At 47.9% G+C, this 21465-nt stretch overlaps 1 protein-coding gene across 2 annotated transcripts in view; it reads right to left on the bottom strand.

The window, feature by feature from the left end:
- Positions 1 to 21465, bottom strand: part of TMEM132B (transmembrane protein 132B) — a 409467-nt gene that overhangs the window by 81222 nt on the left and 306780 nt on the right. For both annotated transcript variants that reach the window (XM_033440679.2, XM_049698598.1), the window contains exon 4: positions 7686 to 7872. In XM_033440679.2, coding sequence (XP_033296570.1) covers positions 7686 to 7872 — 187 coding nt within the window. The remainder of the gene's footprint in view (positions 1 to 7685; positions 7873 to 21465) is intronic.

Genomic DNA, 21465 nt, shown 5'->3' with positions numbered 1-21465 from the left:
GCCATCACAGAACACTTAAGGCACTTGCCCAAGGTCACGCAGCTGCGGAGGCACTGCCTGACACAGAACCTGTGAACATGTGACCTTACACCACCGAGGGGCTTTGCAGATGTGATTCAGTTAAGGATGCTGAGCTGGGGAGAGTGTCCTGCGTTATGCAGGTGGCCCGGTGTGATCACAAGGGTCCTTACAAGAGGGAGGCTGGAGGGTCAGCGTCAGAGAAGGAGACACGGTAACAGAAGCAGAGGTCAGAGTGATGTGTGTGACATGGGGTCATGAGCTAAGGAATGCGGGCGCCTCTCGAAGCTGGAAAGGGCAAGGAAGAGATTCTCCCCTAGAGCTTCCAACATAATGCAGCTCTGCTGACACCTTGATTTTGTCCTCTAGACCCGTCTCAGACGTGCGATGTCCAGAACTGTAAGCTAGATTTGTGTTGTTTAAAGACACTATGCTTGCGGTAGTTTGTTACAGCAGCAAGAGGCGGCTAATACAGACACCAATAACCGGACACTGGAAAGCCCACGAAAGGTTATCTGTTACTACCAAGGCCTGCAAAAGCTGCCCCTGGCTTCCTCTCCAATCTCATCTCTTTCCCCTGCCTCCCCCACTGACCCCCGCCTTGCGGTCTACATTCCAACAGCCTGGCCTTCTTTGAGTTCCTCAAATAAACCAAGTTTGATTCTGCCTGGAGATGCGCACTGTTCCCTCCGCCTGAAATGCGCTTCCTGCACAGCCTTCCAGAGCTGGCTGCTCGTCAGTGAGTTCTCAGAGCAAACGCCAGGTCCTTAGACAGACAGCTTCCTGATCACTTAGCACTGCCCGCCTCCACCCCAGGGTCTCTGGTCTGTGGCCCAGCATGAATTTCTCCACAGCGTACATCACTATCTGAAGTGATCGGATGTACTTGTCTCTCATATTCCGTACTCTCCTCTCCTAGAATGGAAGCACCGGGAGGGCCGGGACTCTGTGTGTCTGCTCATCGCCATTCACTAGAACACAGAGTAGACACACAAATATGATTTGAAATAAAGAAGTATCTGTGCCCAGGCCTTGCTGTAGAGCCTCAGGCCAAGGCGGCTAAAAAGGCATCTGATTGTCTCTTGCTTTTCCCTTGCTTGCGTGCCCAGTTGCCTAGAAACTCACCAAGCAGGTTCATTTGTTGACTCCAACTCTTTGAAAGATAATGTGTTTTTGATCCGCATGAGTAGAGCTGGGCTTTTTAGTTTTAAGAACTGTAGTGGAATGGTGGGCTGCAACCCTAAACTCCAAGCCACCCACGGAAATAAATCTCTAAGCTCAAAGTTCGGTAATTGGACATAAAACTGCAGAGAGTTGAAAGGGAATGAGGGACAGAGTTGGGGGTGGGGGGGAGAAAAGAAAACTCATGCCTTCATAAAGAAAAGAAGGGCTTTTCTTTATGAAGGGAAGAGAAACAGGCACAAAGTCGGCATTTCCCAGCCATGGAGGGGGCAGCACAAAGACTATTTTTAAATTTTAGATTTTAAAGATGATGCAGAGAACATCGTTATTGCCCTAGGTTGCGACACTCCTCTTTTTTGACTGCCCTTTTTAAGATGGGATTTTTGAAGGTGTTGACCATCTGTGCTGTCTGCTAAAATGGAAACATTAGACACAATGGTTTCCAAGGCCTGGTGATCAACTCAAAATGTCCATCAATTCCATTTTATCCCTTTCCATGCACCAAAAAGTAATGAATCCAGCACACAGCGTATGCTAAATAAGTGGTCGATTGTATAACGATTGACCAGATGGATGGATGGATGGACGGATGGATGGATCGATCGATCAATCGATGGATGGATCGATGGATGGATCGATGGACCAGAGGATGGATGGAGGGATGGGCAGATGAATGGACAGATGGGTGGACGAATGGACCAAGAGATGGATGGATACATGCATGCATGCGTGCATGGGTGGATGGATGGATGGATGGATGGATGGGTGGATGGATGGGTGGATGGATGGATGGGTGGATGGGTGGATGGATGGATGGATGGATGCATGGATGGATGGGTGGGTGGATGGGTGGATGGATGGATGGATGGATGCATGGACGGATGGATGGATGGGTGGGCAGATGAGTACATCACCACTCTCTGTCCTTCTACAGACCCTCCTGCCTGGACTATTGCATCAGCCCCCACCCTGGCTTCCACACGTGGGGTCTCTTCCCAGTTTTATCATGATTTCCCCTAAAGCTGCATATTTACCTTCTTGAAGTAGAGGTTGGTTTGCTACCCGAGGGGTGTCCACAGCACCCCACACTACACAGGGTCACACACTGTGGCAGCGACCTTCTAAATCATAATACTGGGGTTGAATCCCAAGATAGCGGTCCCTCCTCAGAGGATGCTGTGAGGTTGAGTGAGACGTTCAGGGGGCAGCAGCCGCCTTGACTACCTACCCACCATCATCGTTCCTCTCCATCCTGCACCACAGCTGTATCTGATTCATCAAATCGAGCTCTTTCTTTCCTCTAGGTGGGGAATCCACCACCCGTACCGAGATTGAACTTCTGTTTGACCTTCGCCCAAATCTGACACATATATTTACATGTGGTCAGACAGCACAATGGTGATGACGAAAACAACGATGGCTAAATATCATTGAGTGCTTACAATGTGCCAGGCCAACGTGCTCCTTTTTTTTTTTTTCACAATAGGCACTTGAGTTTGTTAAATAATGTGGGTTAAGCAAGCGTTGAGGAGTTCCATGGAATTGGGGGTGGAGGGAGTGGATCTCAAGGAGAGTTTGGGGTCCTCTCCCTCCCCTGGATTTTTGTCATCTGTGTTCCTGCAGTACGTCTTTAATCCTCATAAAACTCTAAGAGGCAGGCAACCTCATTTTTACATTTTACAGATGATGAAGGTTGAGTTTCAGAGAGGTTAAGTGACTTGCCCAAGATGACAAAACTAGTAAACGTTGGGGTCCAAATTTCCATCTAGGCAGGCTGACCCAAGAGCCTGTACTCTTGACCAAAATATTTCCTTGACAACTAACTCAAAGGAGAAAACAATTGAAAATTTTGTCAGTATGGACGCCCGCCCCCCCACCAGGTAAATCAACAGGATAACAAAACTGGCAGAAACCCATTTCAGACTTGTGACCTCCAGACCCTTAAGATAATAAATTGGTGTTCCTTTAAAGCATTAAGTTTGTGGTGATTTGTACAGCAGCAAAAGGAAACTAATACAGCAGATGAGGGCTATCCAGCCAGTGGGTTCAGGTTCTGATGGTAAATATAACCATTTGCTCATTTGCTGAGCAGACACTGTGTATCAGGCACCACGTTTGGTGCTGAGAAAACATCTGGTGAGCAAAACAAACAGGGTCCCTCCCATCGAGCAGCTTGTGATCCAGTGGAGGAAGACAGAGAGTATTCTGGTCATCAGTTCAGTGCCTCTTGGCTCCAACCAAATTCACCCCTCATGACCTGCTCTGGGAAAATGGATCTGAGCCTTTAACAGTTGTCCTTTGCCAATGGGCAAGAGTTACGCTATGTCAGTAGGGGGCGCTGGAGAGACACTTGAGTAGGAAAGTGTTTGCTTTCTGATTCTGGGGCACTCTTCCAGCACTGGTGGCTTCCCCCCCCACCCTCGTATCCAGCTCCTGCAGCACCCAGTGCCCTGCAGCTTTCACCAGCATCCACTTTGAGTGGTTTGGTAGCAAGTGCTTCTGAAGAGACAGCTCCCTGTGGACAGCTATCCCCAGACTTCCAGCAATTTCCACTGGTATGCCACCTCAGCAGCTTCTCCTCATTCAGTGGGCTGTGAATGTACCCTCTCCAGCACGGTCTGGATCTCGGAGGGTTGGGGGAAGGCCTCTGGCTCAGATGCCCTAACCCCACCCCAGGGCAGCGGAGGCTCCTGACTCGGCCATTCCCATATTCTTCAGAGCTCTCTTCACTTCTTAGCAAGCAATCTCTCATCACTCTGGTCCCTGTTATAATTAATGGTCCTTTATATCAACCTCTCCCTGCTCGAACTCTTTCTCGTGATTGGAGCCAGACGGAGACAGGCAATGCACAAAGCATCACGTAAATACGCATGAATTATAGACGAAAGAGAGAACGAATTTAGCTGGAGTGGCCAGGAGAACCCTCTGTGAGAGTCGGCTTTGAAGGTGAAAGAGACAAGAAATCAAGGAAATGGAGCTTCTGGGCCAAGGGTGAGCCACGAGAAGACGTGAGCAGGACCGAGGCTCAGCGTGGCCAGGTTCTGAATGGACAGGCTTCTGGGACACCTTGGGACCTCAGGCTCACATCGTACAACAAAAGGGCATCGGCCAGAGCCTGTCTGCCCTCAGATCCATTCCCAAGCCTTCCCCTGATGGGTTCTGGCTCCCAGAGGCGCTGACCCCAAAGATGGTGTTTCTTAGGGGACCCCAGCCCTGGGCCCCAGGACCACCTCCTCCTGCCTCCCAGCCCAGGAGTGGGTGGATTCCCACTCCGGCTATGGTTCCTGAGTCTCCTGTGTTCTGTTTCTGGCTTATCATCTGTCCTACTTCCTGTGTACCTGAGTGCTTCCACTTCAAGTTTTTCTGTCCTAACTACAAAAGTGGCTTCCACTCCTCAGTAGACTCTGATACAATAACAAGCCCAATTTTGTTTGAACATTCCATGGACGAGTCATCTAGCACCCTTACATCATGCCTAAGTTGTCCAGGGTTAGTTGCCACTGAGAAGAAGTAGGAGGGGGAGGGGGAGAAGGGAAAGGAGAAGAAGGGGGGCGGGAAGGAAGAATTACATAAAAGTTACTTATATCCTAAGAGCAGTAGGCAAAATTCTCCCCTGAAGGCCACTCTGCGGCAGTTACGGGTTTGGAAAGCAGCTGAAACAACTGATTAAAGAGAAAGGATGAACTACCAACTCTGGTTCCACCGCAAACTTTACTAAATAGCTCTGGTCCCTTGGAGGCATTTCAGAGCCACTCTCCACGGGGATGCAGGAGGTGCGCTGCGGTACGTGACACCACCCAACCATCCAACCCTGGCACCTCCCAGCCAGTGGGAATTAAAGCCAAATGCAAGAAACCATCCCTAAGTAAAGATCAGCCAGATGGGGAGACACTACTCGCCACAGACCTGCGGTGAGCACAGCAGACAGACCACAGCCTCCTCGGAGAAGCCAGGGAGGAGCATGCAGCTCAGACGGCTCCAGCGGGGGAGAAGCTGGGGGATGGCGGAGCGAGTGCCACAGAGAACAGACCAGCGCCGGCAACGCAGCCAAAACGAGTGCACCGCTCGCATCCGCTGGACCCCTCCCAGGGCTGCACCAGGCACCTGTCACTAACACAGGAACAGCACAGAAGACGAGCCCCACGGGGCAGTGTTGGCAGCCAAGGAAAGGTTGTCCGAGCCGACCTGTATCTTGGCCTCCTTTCCTGTTCTGCCAGGCTCTCCATCCTTGCCCACGTTTCACCACCTCCTTCTGCCCTAGGTTCTGTCCCATCGCACCACGTGCCCTGACCCAGTGACGAGCACCCCACTCAGACCAGTGCCATGAGTTAGGTCTTCAGGCAGCATCATGACAGAAGAGCTCACCTCTGGCCAAAGAGCGTTGGAGGGTCTCACCAAGCAAAGGTCTCATTGGGAAAGGCCACACTAGGAGACAATACGCGCTGAAGCCCTATAACAACAGAACAATAGTCCCCATTCACCAGTATTCTCCTTAGGTTACTTTATTACAAGATGCTAACATTAACGTTCTGGCCAAGGATACACTTTCTGTCCCAGATGCTCACCTCTGCCATCACGGCATTAAAGCAAACCTAGACAATCCAGAACAAATGAGGCTGTGTTCCAATAAGACATTTTCTACTAACGCAGGCGGCAAGCTGGATTGGTCGGTGGGCTGTACTGGGCTGACTGCAGGTCCATACCCCGTCCTGGTTCCAGCCTCCTGGCAGGTCAACATACATCACTTTCTAGCTCCTCTCGGAACCAGCACCTGCCCACGAGAGAAAGGCACGACCCTCATCGTTACAAGTAGCAGGAGGCTGCAGAGGTCCCAGGGAACTGACTGGTACTGATGAGACATACAGCAAAATCCTAAGGACTTCGAGTAAAGAGATGACACAACCTCAGCCAGATCTTGGTCGATCTGGAGAATTGACAGGAAAGGTCCTGGGAAAGGGAACATAGGACTGTCTCACTCTGTCCCCAAATCCTCATCCATCCACCTCTGCCCCTTCACGGGGCTCTTTCCCACGGAACTGTGGCCGCCCTCAAACCAAAATGCAGATCACTGCTGGTGTAGATCATCTCCAACCGTCTAGCCTTCAAGAACTAGATGATCCGGGTAGCTCAGATTACAGCACGGGATTCAGTCAGTCACTCGACAGATCGTAAGTGCCCCAGGCATTGTTCTAGGTGCTGGGGACACAGCTGTGGACAAAACTGACGGGAAGCCTACCGTCATGGATCTCTCCTTCTGGGGAGGAACACAGATGAGGAATCCTAAACCTCAAACACTGATAATATCTATGAAGAAGATGGAAGAGGATGAAGATGTAGACAGAGAGGGATGGGCAAGGGGAATGGAGAGCCAGCTTGGCTTCCCTGGTCAGGGAAGGTGCCTCTTAACAGTCGAATCAAGGAGCCAGATATGGGGAGACGTAGGAAAGGGAGTTTTGGGGCAAAGAGTCAAGAACACAAACATGGGGATTGCAGAATTAATTGTAGGACAGAGGCTTTTATTTGCAAGGATCTCAGCCCTGGTATCCAACTTTGAGTAGGGATGACAGAAGTACCCCCAGACTGTCCTAGAATCGCTTTGGTCCCAGACAGGAAGGTCAAAGCAGCGCAGAATGTATTTGGACATTTCCAGTGTGGGAAAGGGCATTAGCAATACTGCACTCCCAGGGCTTATTAACCCTGTGACCCATCGGCACCACCTTTTAAGGTTCTGGAACCTTGTCCACGACCCTGTTCTCAGAGGTGTTCCCTGAGCCTGACTGTGAATAGAGCTTCGGCCAAGCTCAGAGGAGAGAGCTGGTCACCCCCAGGCCAGAAACAGAAACACATGTGGTTTTATGGTCTCTGGGACCCTATCCAGGTTCATCTGGTCAGTTCCCAATAAGGCTCTTTCAGTCCATCTGCATTTTAGAGTTTGCCAATCCCCAAGCTACACGGGAACTCTCAGGGCAATTGACCAGGGGCTGTTTACTCAGCATATAGAGAGGCCGTTCCCACCACACACTCCTGATGCATTTCAATGCAACTGTCTTCCCTCAGGACAACACTCGGTCCTGAGATGCACACAGGCTGAGGCAATAAAAAACACAGGCTCCCCGGGACACGGTTCAGCAGTATCCACAAAGGAAAGAGGATTTACACAGCAGGCCCTAGTTTCCAAGGAGGCGTTACAGAAAGCAAGTAAATAAAATATAACTTAAGTGTATTTCCCTTGCTCAAGCAACTTCAAGGTGCATAGAAAACAGCAGATTATAAAATGCTCATGTTTCTTTGACTATTAAAAGTACTCAGGGAATTCCCTGGCGGTCCAGTGGTTAGAATTCCGGGCTTTCACTGCCAGGGGCCAGGGTTTGACCCCTGGTCGGGGAACTAAGATCCCACATGCCACACGGCGAGGCAAAAAAAAAAAAAAAAAGTACTCAGAGAAAACATCTTTGTGACACTGATTCCAAAGCCCGACATCTCACCATTGCGAGCGGGACGATGCCCACGAAGGAGGTGTGGCTGACAAAGATCTCGGAGACGACCAGCTCCCTCGCGGCGTCCTCCACCGGGTACTCCACCTGCCAGGTGATCTGCTGGGCGCCAGCCAGGCCACTGCTGTTGTCGATTCCAAAGTCCACCTGCAAGATCTCATAGAAGGAGCCATTCGTTCTGCAAAACAAACACACAGTAAAGTGCAGTTTAAAACCTGAGACTCAGCAGAGTGTCAAGAACGCGATAAATGGCCACATTCCTCTCTGTCAACCCAAAGAAGGCTCGCCAGGTCCAACAGGTCACAGGCGGTGTCGACAGAGCCTGATTCACAGGCTGCCCACCGACGGCCCACACCTCCGAGTGGACAGACCATCCGTCTTCAGGGCCCTGTCCTTCCCTGAATGAGCAGCTCGGACAGCACTGCATCTCTGGGCACTGTCACCGCTCAGTCCTCCCCAACCCCACGCCCGCGGACGCCACGATCCAGGGACCACACACGGGACGTGGCCCGACACCTTCACCTAGGGCCACCATTACTCCAATCGTGAGGCACAGCCTGGATTCTGGCTGTTTCTACGTCTACTTGCTGACCTGTGTGGCTGTGGACCCGTGGTGCAAACTCTGAGCTTTAGAATTTGGGGAGAACATTGGTGCCTACGTGGGCTTGTGAAAGCATCGTGAGACCAAGGATGGGAAAGGACCCCATAAGGTGCCTCGTCCGTGACATCAACTATGAGCTACATGAATAAGGAGCTACGCCGGGTTCTTCTTGTCCTCAGCCTGCAACGGGATGGGGTGGGATGTAAGAAATCCCCCATGAATAAGGAGCTACGCTGGGTTCTTCATGTCCTCAGCCTGCAATGGGATGGGGTGTGATGTAAGAAATCCCCCCCTGCCTTCATTCATGGAGTGACAACATTGAACACTGCAGTGTTTGGAGAAGGGGGAAGAAAGTGGACGGGGCACATATAAGTGAAAAGGGCAAATGTCATTCTCAGCATCTTTCTACACAGGGAGAGCCTCTCATAAGGACATGAACTTATAAATTATAGGCTGACTATTGCACTGATGGGAGGAGTTACTAAACAGAGAGGTAAAACAACGAGCCATCCAGCATGGGATTTGTGGACGACTTCTGCTCCGTAAGTCTTTGACCGTCACCCTGAATCTAGCTGTATCTGGATCCAAGCAATATGACAGCAGAGTGAAGGATTCACAGCTCCGAAAGCCTGAGTGACCCCAACCAACCTGTTCCTTTACCAACAATGGGCCTGCCGGGACTAAAATGAGCTGGGAAGCCTCTTCCCTGCCTTTGGGGATCTAGGGCAAGATCTGCAGCCCAGACACCGAACTCACAACCTGTAGGGAAAGAGTTTTTTGTTTTGTTTTGTTTTGTTTTTTGCGGTACGCGGGCCTCTCACTGTTGCAGCCTCTCCCGTTGCGGAGCACAGGCTCTGGACGCGCAGGCTCAGCGGCCATGGCTCACGGGCCCAGCCACTCCGCAGCACATGGGATCCTCCCAGACCGGGGCACGAACCCGCGTCCCCTGCATCGGCAGGCGGACTCTCAACCACTGCACCACCAGGGAAGCCCAGGAAAGAGTTTTGAAAAAAAGCCTGTTGCCTGTTGCTTGCCCAACAGAATCTCCTACCGTGGACAGTTCCTCCACCCCCGCAACCACGAAGACTTAAGAACAGGGTAGAAACCACAGTATTGACAGATAGCTATAGTACATTTGTTCTTTAAATCTTCTAGTTCCTTGTGAGAAAGACAAATATCATATAATATTGCTTATATTTGGAATTAAAAAAATGGTACAAATGAACTCATTTACAAAACAGAAATAGAGTCACAGATGTAGAAAACAATCTTATGGTTACCAGGGGGCAATGGGGAAGAAGGATAAATTGGGAGATTGGGATTGACATATACTCACTACTATGTATAAAATAGATAACTAATAAGGACCTACTGTATAGCACAGGGAACTTGACTCAATACCCTGGAATGACTTATATGGGAAAAGAATCTAAAAAAAAGTGGATGTATGTATATGCATAACTGATTCACTTTGCTGTACAGCAGAAACTAACACAACATTGTAAATCAACTACACCCCAATAAATTTTTTTTAAATAGCTACAGTATAGCTATAGTGTTGGCAAAACTAAGTTACAGTGACCTGCCTGATACGGAACTCTACCCCAAATAGAACTACATCAGAATTCGTCACGTCCAACGTTTTTTCCATTTAGTCAAGGTTTTAAGAAACTCTGATATTGCTCTGTCCAATACGGTGGTTACTGGCCAGAAGTGGCTATTTAAATTGAAGTATAAATTTATTAGAATTATCTAGCCAGGTTGTCCTGGTGTGGGTACCCGTGAGCTATGAATCATCAAGTTATCTATTTGCACATGCTGTTTTGCACGGGGTAGGGAATGTGTGTTGAATAAGGGACCTGGCCTCATGAAAGGATGACAGTGGGCTCACATGGGAACAGGGGACCCCTATTTCCCGGGGCCCTGCGAGAGGGATTTCAGGATCTTAGGAACTTGGGCACTCGGTTCTCGGCTTCGGTCACCTCCCTTTCCCAGCCACCACACCCCAGCCTCAAGTCACTTCTCTGATCTCAGGGATTCTCCACTTATCCATCTGTTAAGTCGCCTCCTGTAAGAGATGCTCGGCCCTGTCAGATCAGATCTTCAGTTTCTTTTGAGTCTGCACCGTGCTTGTAAGCAGATCTAAGGAGCTGCTGCTAATGCCTCCTGGGTCTCAGCACTCAGTAAACTTCAGAAAAACTACCGCCGAGAAAGTGAAAATCCAGCACAAGAAGAAAAGGACCGTAACTCTCTCTGTTATCAGCAGTTTAATCCTGCTATATCCGCACTCCGGTCTTGGGGTACAGAAGTGGCCAGTCTTTGGGCAAAGGGGGGAGGGTCTGCGTGGGAAGGCTGGCCCTCCCTTAACTGTGGGTTCTTCTTCTCCTGTGCACCTGCTACAGGAATCTGCCCAAGACCCGCTACAAATGGAGTAACACTCCAGTCAGAGTCACTTTTCTGCATCAGTTTTTATTTTAAGTCATTTCCCTCAAACCAGAGGAAGGGGGTCTTTGACTTCTCGGCAGCTGGCGTGCCCGCTAATAAGTCCATTTCTATGGAAATGGGTTTATAACTATCAGCTTTACCCGTTCCTGATCTATTCTTGATGAGCCTTTCCACTTAGAAAGTGTTCCATGATTCTCTCCATTTAACAATTACCAGCTGCCTTTGGGGAACCAGCGTCAGTCATGAGATAATCATCAGATATTTTTCTTTTCCCTGGGGTGGAGAAGTGTGTGTGTGTGTGTGTGTGTGTGTGTGTGTGTGTGTGTGTGTGTGTGTGTGTTGGAAGGGGTCAAGCAGGAACACTGCTTGCCTGTTTCTACCCTCGAGCTAGAACACACAGCCTCCTCCCAAAAGGACTTGCTTCCCAGAGGCCCTGTTTCCCATGGAAACCTGTCCTGTAATAAAAGCTAAGCCCCCTCCACGTGACCGTGGGACAGCTTTCGAGTGCACAGTATGGCTGCAGCTCAGATACGCCAGCAAGAAGGAGGCGGAGAAACGGGAGCAGGGGAGATTGATGGGCCCCAATCCAGCAGCTGGTCCCCAGGAAGCGCACCCTGCCATTTCTCAGCAGATCCCTCATGATGACAGCGATGATTGTTTTGCGGAGGGAGGGTGGTGGGGAGGGAAGGCAATGGGGGGGAGAGAGCAGTAAAGAACGAGGGAGAGTTCAAAAGCGTGAACTGCTCTGTAGCAGGTTGTACCATTTACCTAAACTATTTTTTCTCCCCACAAACTTCTAGATAATTCTGAGCTACCAGGCGGAGATGCTTTCCCCATATAAGTTTTTTTTTTTTTCTAGAAATGGAGCAAGAGAGGCTGTCTCTGGTCTCAGGGATTCTGCTTTTTTCTTATGAACCTTTTTCTGGGCATTATTTTAAAAGATGACCAAAAAGCCAGGTAAATACTGAACGATGATTACACTGAGCAAACGCCCCAGAGTAAGCCTGCTGGTTACTGGCGGTAAATACAATGAGACTGAACTCTGACTTCCTCTCTTGACTGTTCATGCCACCAGGACAACAGTGTACCTGTACAGTTGCTGCTCTGACTGTGGCAGCTGGAACGGTGCCTGGAAAAGTGTAGGAGTTCCGTACGTATTTGTTTAAGTCTCTGAACACACTCAACAGACCAAGTAGGACACCCTGTCAATTTGTGTGTAGGGGGGTGTCATATGCATTCTGGGAGACAAGAAGCTATCAGGGTTTTTTGTTGTTGTTGTTGTAATTTATTTATTTTATGTATTTATTTTTGGCTGTGTTGGGTCTTCGTTGCTGCACGCAGGCTTCCTCTAGTTGCACCGAGCAGGGGCTACTCTTCATTGCGGTGCACAGGCTTCTCATTGCGGTGGCTTCTCTTGTCGCAGAGCACGGGCTCTAGGCGCGCGGGCTTCAGTAACTGTGGCACGTGGGCTCAGTAGTTGTGGCTCACGGACTCTACAGCACAGGCTCAGTAGTTGTGGCGCACGGACTTAGTTGCTCCGCGGCATGTGGGATCTTCCCGGCCCAGGGCTCGAACCTGTGTCCCCTGCATTGGCAGGAGGATTCCTAACCACTGCGCCACCAGGGAAGTCCCGGTCAGCTGGGTTTTGAGCCCTATTCTCCTGCCTGCCTGGTACGTATATTGATATTCTCTGCTTTGATAAGGTGGGTCTGTCTCCACTACTAGAATGTAATTTTGTTTTAAAGACTTTATTTTTTTAGAGCAGTTTTAGGTTCACAGCAAAATTGAGGAGAAGGTACAAAGGTTTCCCATATACCCCTTTCCCCCCATACACACAGAGCCTCCCCCATTATCAGCATCCCCAACAGACGGTACATTTGTTACAATCAGTGAATCTACGTGGACACATCATTATCACCCAAAGTGCACAGCTTACATTACAGTTCACTCTTGGTTTTGTATATTCTATAGACAGTGGACAGTCTATGGTTTTGTATATTCTATAGACAGTGGACAGTCTATGGACAGTGACACGTCTCCACCATTATGGTCTCACACAGAGTATTTTCACTGCCCTAAACATCCTCTGTGCTCTACCTGTACATCACTCCGCTCCTCAACCCCTGGCCGGCCACCACTGATCTCTTCATTGTCTCCAGAGTTTTGCCTTTTCCAGAATGTCATAGAGTTGGAACCATATAGCATGTAGCCTCTTCAGATAGGCTTCTTTCACTGAATAATATGCATTTAAGGCCTCTCCCCATCTTCTCACGGCTTGATAGCTCATTTCTTTTCAGCACTGGATAATATCCCATTGTCTGAATGGACCACAGTTTATTTATCCATTCACCTACTGAAGGGCAGCTTGGCTGCTTCTAAGTTTTGACAATTATGAACAAAGCTGCTATAAACATCCGTGTACAGGCTTTTGTGTAGACATAAGTTTTCAACTCCTTTGGGTAAACACCAAGGAGAACAATTGCTAAATCTTATGAACATAAGTTCTCAAAGGTCAAAACCTATCATAACACCATGGTCACTCCAATCCCTGGCATATTCATTTATTCGGTGACATTTATTAAGCAGTGAATATGTGTTAGCCATGGAGAATTCACTGGTAGACAAAACAGACGCGATTTCTCTCTTAATAGTCAGGTAAATAAACAAACAAGGTAAGCCCAGGTCATGATAAATGCTATCCTAAATTAAAACAGAAGAATGAAATTTCTTTTTAAAAAGTTAAATAAGGTTTTTTCAATTAAAAAAATACAATTTTATGTTTATACCACATGACCCAGCAATTCCACTCCTACGTTTATAGCCGAAAGAAACAAAAACACTAATTCAAAAAGACTTCCCTGGTGGCACAGTGGTTAAGAATCCACCTATCAATGCAGGGGACACGGGTTCGATCACTGGTCTGGGAAGATCCCACATGCCACGGAGCAACTAAGCCCATGCGCCTCAACTACTGAGCCTGCGCTCTAGAGCCCACAAGCCACAACTACTGAGCCTGTGAGCCACAACTACTGAAGCCCGCGTGCCTAGAGCCCGTGCTCCGTAATAAGAGAAGCCACTGCAATGAGAAGCCCGCGCACAGCAACGAAGAGTGGCCTTCGCTTGCCACAACTAGAGAAAGCCCGCGCACAGCAACAAAGACCGCTTTCATTTCTTGGCACTTGTAGGTAATGCTGCTATGAACACTGTGGTACATGAATCTTTTTTTTAAAATTAATTTAATTCATTTTCAAATTATTTATAGTTTATACAAATACAATTAGTATTTACTTATTTATTTATCTATCTTTGGCTGCGTTGGGTCTTCGTTGCTGTGCGCAGGCTTTCTCTAGTTGCGGCGAGCAGGGGCTACTCTTCGTTGTGGTGCGCGGGCTTCTTATTACGGTGGCTTCTCTTGTTGCGGAGCATGGGCTCTAGAGCCAGGCTCAGTAGTTGTGGCTCGCGGGCTCTAGAGTGCAGGCTCAGTAGTTGTGGCGCACGGGCTTAGTTGCTCCGTGGCATGTGGGATCTTTCTGGACCAGGGCTAGAACCCGTGTCCCCTGCATTGGCAGGTGGATTCTGAACCACTGCACCACCAGGGAAGCCCCGAAAATGTTTTCTTTATTTTTTTGTGTTTTATGTATTATTTGTGTGAAAAGTATTATAAACCTATTACTGTACAGTACTATATAGCCGATGGTTTTAGGTGGGTACCTAGGCTAACTTTGTCAGACTCATGAACAAACTGGACTTACGAACGCGTTCTAGGAACGGAGCTCGTTTGTATGTAGGGTACTTAGTGTATAACATACTAAGTAAGTTATTTATCTGTTATGTTGACTCTCTCTCTCTCTCTCTCTCTCTCTATGTATCTCACACATACACATAAGCACCAGGAAAGCAGGGATTTCAGCCTGTTTTGCTCACTACTGTGTCCCCAGCCTGGGACCTAGCTGGTGCTCATTAAATACCCATTGAAGGAAGCACTGAATATCAAACAACAGTCTGAGTGAGAGCTCAGAGGAATGTGTGCTTAGTGAAGCCAGAGAGGCTGTGTCACGGTGTTGGCAGGAGAGAGAAACTGGCAAGTCAGGGAAGGCTTCCTGGAGGAGGCCGGACTCAGTCCAGTCTTTGCAGAATGGGCTCAGACAACAGGCAACACTGCTTGGGGCCCCTCATCACACCCTCTTCCCCTCCAGACGTCCTTCCCACTCTGTGACTCCCCCTTCGCCGACACCAGTCCTCCCAGAGAGGAACGGCACAAACCCCTCTGCTCACCAAACCCATCAACAGGGCAGAGGGTCTTTTTTTTTTTCTTAATTTTTTTTTAACTGGAGTCTGATTGCTTTACAATGTAGTGTTAGTTTCTGCTGCACAATGAAGTGAATCTGCTATATGTACACATGTATCCCCTCCCCCCTGGGCCTCCCTCCACCCAGCTATGTGGTCACAGAGCACCGCGTTGAGCTCCCTGTGCTTTATGGTAGGTTCCCACTAGCTAGCTATTTTACGCATGGTAGTGTATATATGTCCATCCCCATCTCCCAGTTCGTCCCACCCTCTCCCTCCTCGCCGTGTCCACATGTCCGTTCTCTACGTCTACGTCTCTATTCCTGCCCTGCAAATAGGTTCATCTGTACCACTTTTCTAGATTCCACATATATGCGTTAATATATGATATTCGTTTTTCTCTTTCTGACGTACTTCACTCTGTATGACAGACTCTGGGTTCATCCACATCGGGAAGAGGGTCTTTAGTCCATCTCTCTGCCTGTCACGCAGCTCTTTTCGTCATGACCTCATGACTAGCTCTCAGAACCTGGCATGAATAAATCATCTCCTTCTGCAATTTCACAAGATCCAGGCACGGCCTTCTCATGTCTGCTTTGACTGCTCTCTCTGAGCTCCCTGTGGAAAGAATGTTGCAGGTTGACCAATCAGACTGTAGTCGGCAGGCAAAGGTCTAAAAACATTTAAAAGCCCCTAGTTTAGAGCAGGGACTTTTGGACTCAAAACCTTCTCTCCTCATTGGTTTAATTTCAAGACTTCTCATTCAATTGCTACCTAGAACCTTTAAAAAATTCTAAGACTGTGTCAGATGGGAATAGTCCAAGAACAGGTGTTCATTTATTGCATTTCTAGCAGACTAGGAAAGTTAAATAGAAAACCCAGAGGTTACAATGTGGTACCTGTGCTGCACGTGGCTAGGGCCATAGTTATTAATCACCTCCACTACTGTGTTTTCACGAAATGTGACTTGGGTGCCAATGTTTTTAAATGCAGAATATTCACACCAAAAAAAATTTAGTATTTCTGGCTTCTTGGAAAAATTGGAAGAGCAGGCAACACTATCTATCCCACATTCCCACGTGGCAACGATCAGCTAGAACAGCAGGATGTTGTTCACACAAAGTGGATCAAAGACCTAAGTGTCAGAGCTAAAATTATAAAACTCTTAGGAAAAAACAGAAGCAATAATCTCTGTGACTTTGGTTCAGGCAATGGTTTCTCAGATATAACACCAAAAGCACAAGCACAAAAAAAAAAAAAGAAGAAGAAACAGAATTTAAAACTTTAATGCTTCAAATACTATCAATAAAATGGAAAGACACCCTATAGAATGGGAGAAAATATTTGCAAATCATATATCTGATAAAAAAATCAGTATCCAGAATATATAAAGAACTTTTACAAACTCAATAGCAAAAAAAATGGAGCAAAGCATTTGAATAGACATTTCTCCAAAGAAAATATAAAAATGGCCAATAAGCACATGAAAAGATACTCAACATCATTATCCATTAAGGAAACACAGATCAAAACCACAGTGAGATACCAGGTTCAAACCATTAGGATGACTGTAGTCAAAAAGATAGACAAGGGGCTTCCCTGGTGGCGCAGTGGTTGAGAGTCCACCTGCCGATGCAGGGGACGTGGGTTCGTGCCCCGGTCTGGGAAGATCCCACATGCTGCGGAGCAACTAGGCCCGTGAGCCATGGCCTCTGAGCCTGCGCGTCTGGAGCCCATGCTCCACAACGGGAGAGGCCACGACAGTGAGAGGCCCGGGCACCACAATGAAGAGTGGCCCCCGCTCGCCGCAACTAGAGAAAGCCCTCACACAGAAACGAAGACCCAACACAGCCAAAAATAAATAAATTAATTTTTTTTAAAAAAGAGACAAAAATATGTGGGCAAAAATGTGAAGAAATTGTAACCCTCATGCATTGTTGGTAAAAATGTAAAATGGTACAGCTAATTTGGAAAACAGCTGTGCAGTTCCTCAAGAAACTAAACAGAGCGTACCACGTGAACCAGCAAGTTCACTCCTAGGTATATACGCAAGAGAAATGAAAACATACGTCCACGCAAAAAGTTGTGCACCAGTGTCGACTGTAGCATTTTTTTAATTGAAGTGTTAATTGATTCACAATATTGTGTTAGTTTCAGGTGCATAGCAAAGCGATTCAGTTATATATTTTTTTGGTTTTCATTATAAGTTATTACAAGATATTGAATATATTGTGGTTCCCTATGCTACACAGTAAATCATTGTTGCTTATCTGGAAAATAATCTGGAATATATATGTGTGTGTGTGTGTGTGTGTCTGTCTGTCTGAATCACTTTGCAATACACCTGAAACTAACACAATATTGTAAATCTACTACACTTCAATAAAAAAAAAAAAGAAAGCTACCATCATCAACTCTCCCTTGCTTGATTAATTCTCATTTTGTTGAAATATCAAATCCAGAAACTCTCCACCTAACTCAAACCAGCTCATGATAAGTCGACCAACTCATTGCCCCACTTTCCAACCACAGAAAAAAAAAAAAAGATATTAAATTCTTCTTCTTTTTTCCATTTTTAAATATTTCAAAGTACCTCACAGACTGGTGTGAGGTGTTGCTTACCAACATTTTCCCAGAGCTGAGAACAATCAGTCTTGATAATGAGCGAACACCATTGGCCCCTCCGCTCTCTCAGCTGCCAGGTCCTGGACTATTTCTCACACTAACAACTCACCCTCACTTGTAGCTTATTTGATTCTATCAGCATCACCATGGCAAGCCCAGAGACAGCGAAGACAACTGCCACAGTTAATTTTCCCCCCTCTGCCTCTGTCTTTCTGACAACATTCTGAAAACCTTTGTAGGACATGAAGGACCAGAAATCACCTCCCACCGACTTCCTGAATACAGCTTCTCAGAGTTGTCTTCTCTCTGTTTCTTCCTGCTACCAACCTTGAGCGATACTCTTGTTATGCACGATGACTCATGGAATCTACTGCTGTTTGGTTGTTTGGGTTTTTTTTTAATTTTTATTTTTTATTGGGGCATAGTAGATTAACAATGTTGTGTTAGTTTCAGGTGTACAGAAAAGTGATTCAGTTATACATATACATGTATCCTTTCTCAAATTCTTTTCCCATTTAGGTTGTCACAGAATATTGAGCAGAGTCCCCTGTGCTGTACAGTAGGTCCTTGTTGGTTATCTACTTTAAATACAGTAGTGTGTACATGTCAATCCCAAACTCCCAATTTATCCCTCCCCCCACCTTTCCCCTTTGGTGACCATAAGTTTGTTCTCTAAGTCTGTGAGTCTGTTTCTGTTTTGTCAGTAAGTTCATTTGCATCATTTTTTAGATTCCACATATAAGTGATATCATAAGGTATTTGCCTTTCTCTGTCTGACGTACTTCACTTAGTATGATCATCTCTAGGTCCACCCATGTTGCTGCAAATGGCACGAAGTTATTCGTTTTCTCATTGGTCCTCCAGAGATAGTCCGGGCACCTACGAGCCTGAACAAGATTCTTTGCTTCGTTTTTACACAAACAGAGCACTTTGTACACTCTGTTCTGCCTCTAGAACATTTGATCTCTGACCCAAAGGGAAAGGAGAGCTCTAGGCGTTCTCTCCCTGACAATGAAGTGCTCTGGTCTGGAAGTGAGGACGGAACCAGTCACACGGCCCCATCTGACCAGGGGCCTCAGCAAGGACCATCCTCCTCCAAGTCCGATGGAGGTACCGATGGAGTCTCTGGGGTTCACCACCGGTCTGACTCCAGAGATCATGCCGGAGGGAGAGTAAACATCACACTCACTCATTCATTCATGCTGGCACGTTTACAGAAAGGACCGTGTCCCCACCTCTGTCCCAGGCCCAGTGACATATACAAGCAGAGGCACACACAGGACCCTAATTATCTTTCAAAGAGTCTGTTTCTCAGTGAAAGCCTTTTTCCTGTCGTGTTGCACAGGATTTCTCTGCACATACACTGGGAAGGGCCTCATTACATGCGGATTCTTCTGCCTATGGGGCAGGTGGCTCCTCTAAGGAGAGCAGCTGCTAATGAGGCTGGGGTCCCCGGGTCGCACCCCGCGTGTGCTGCTTTAGCTGGACTCCAGGTGGCTGTGGAGGGCATCTATGAGTCCAGCATCCTGCAGGCTACCCTGGTCACCAGGGGCCAACTGGCAGCTACAAGCAGCGCCAATGTATCACCTGTCCTGGTGTTCTCCCTGCTGAGATACGGGAGCAAGACCCTGCCCAAAGGATTACACTGGGCTCCCCATGAAGGGGACCGCAACAATGAGATGACCGGGGGAATGTTCGCGGCCAACCCAGCAGAGATCAGGCCGAAGATGGGCCGCCCGCAGAACCCTAGATCAGAAGGAAGCTCACGTTCACCTACAGCATCATTTAAAGACCACAGACACGGGACAGCAAAGCACCTGGAGGATTCACGGCCCTTAAGGGGTGGAGGCAAAGGGGCAAGAATCGCGAGGTTCACAGACACAGAGAACAGACTTGTTGAGGTTGCCGGGGGGAGGGGGTGGGGGAGGGATGGAGCGGGAGTTCGGAATTAGCGGATGCAAACTATTATCCGTAGGATGGATAAACAACAAGGTCCTACTGTAGAGCGCAGGGAACTATATTCAATCTCCTGGGATAAACCATCATGGATATAAAACAAGAATGTACATATATACGTATAACTGAATCACTTTGCCGTACGGGAGGAATTAACACAACTGTCCTTCAATAAAATACATTTTAAAAAAAGAGAGAGGATCGTGAGGTTTAGGACCTGTCTCCCAAATTCCAGACTCTTATCCAACTGCCTATTCAGCAGCTCCACTTAGGGGTCCAAAAGGCACCTCAGACTTGACACCGAACTTCTGCTCTTCCCCAAGGCCAAGACCACACCCCCATCAAAGGCAAGGCCATCTATCCTTCCAGTTACTCAGGTCAAAACCTTGGTCATCCTGAGCGCTTCCCCTTCCTTAGTAGCCAGCATCTGTGCTGTCCAGAAAGCCTGTCACTTCCACCTGGGAAATACCGTTTTTAAATACCTTCACTCTCTCCGTATCTACTACACCTACACTGGTCCAAGCCGTTATCTGCCTCTTGCCTGGTTACCGTAATCACCTCCTAAATGATCCCTCGCTTCCGCCCTCACCCCCAGCCCTCTACTCTATTCTCTCCACACAGCAGCCAGAGTACCCCCGTTAAATCAGAGGCAAATATTTTCACTGTCCTGTTCAAAACCCTTACGGAATTCTCATCTCATTCGCATAAAAGCCCATTTCCTTACAAGGATCTATAAGGCCCTCCACAACCCGGTCCCCCTGCCCCAACGCCTGTTATTTCCCTGAACATCTTTGCTACCACTGTCCCCTCGGTCACTCTGTCCGGTCCCTCGCTGTTCCTTCAGGCATGCGGCTGCCTTGAGGTCTTCCCGCTGCCTCTCCCTCTACCTGGACCCCCTTCCCTACAACATCTGTACAGCTCAACCCTCACCTTCAGGGAAGGCCTGAAAAGCTGCCTCGTAAGTGTTGTTTCCTTAGGTGACGCTGCTGAAAGACCCATCTCCTACACGGGCCAGCCCTCTCCCCCCTGCCCCCTGCTTTTTCTCACTTAACGCCACTGAACATACTCTTCCGCAAGTCCCCTACATACAGACGAGTTCTGTGCCGAGAGCGTGTTCGTTAAGTCCAGCAAAGTTAGCCTAGGTGCCCAACTAACACAATCGGCTATATAGTACTGTACTGCAATAGGTTTATAATACTTTTCACACAAATAATACATAAAAAACAAACACACACAAAAAATAAGGAAAACATTTTTAATCTTACAGTACAGGACCTTGAAAAGCACAGCAGTACAGTACAACAGCTGGCATCCAGGGGCTGGCATTGAGTGAACAGGCAAGAAATAAACATGCTGCACTGCTGTACTCGACACAGTCCTGTAAAGGACACAGAAGCACAGCCACTTGCAGAGGATGCACGCACGTGACAATGTACGCCAGACACGTGAACTAGCTTATGCGACTGGACATGTGAACGCACGTTCGCATCTTTGAAAGTTCACAACTTGAAGGTTCATACGTAGGGGAGTTCCTCTATTTATTTACTTGCTTTTGCTATGGGCTGTTTCTGTCTCCTAGGTTGTAAACTCAATGGGGGCAGGGATTCTTCTTCATGTTCCCTGCGACACTTCCAACGCCTAGAAAATACCTGGTCCACAGGAGAAACTCCGTAAATACATCATGAATGAATGAATGAATGAGCTGTCAATCTCGGAGTGCACCCTTCAACCCCACACCTCCTTGGCTTCCTCAGAGTGTAACATGTGGATCCCTGAGTGTGAGGTCCCCCCAGTCCGTCCCTAGCTGGGCCCATCCATGCATCACTCATTCCCACTCTCTTCCAAAGTACATATTCC

This window comes from Orcinus orca, chromosome 15 (assembly GCF_937001465.1).
Source record: "Orcinus orca chromosome 15, mOrcOrc1.1, whole genome shotgun sequence".
Taxonomy (NCBI): Eukaryota; Metazoa; Chordata; class Mammalia; order Artiodactyla; family Delphinidae; genus Orcinus; species Orcinus orca.
Note: the sequence above shows the minus strand (reverse complement) of the source record. Positions and strands in the feature narration are given on the sequence as shown.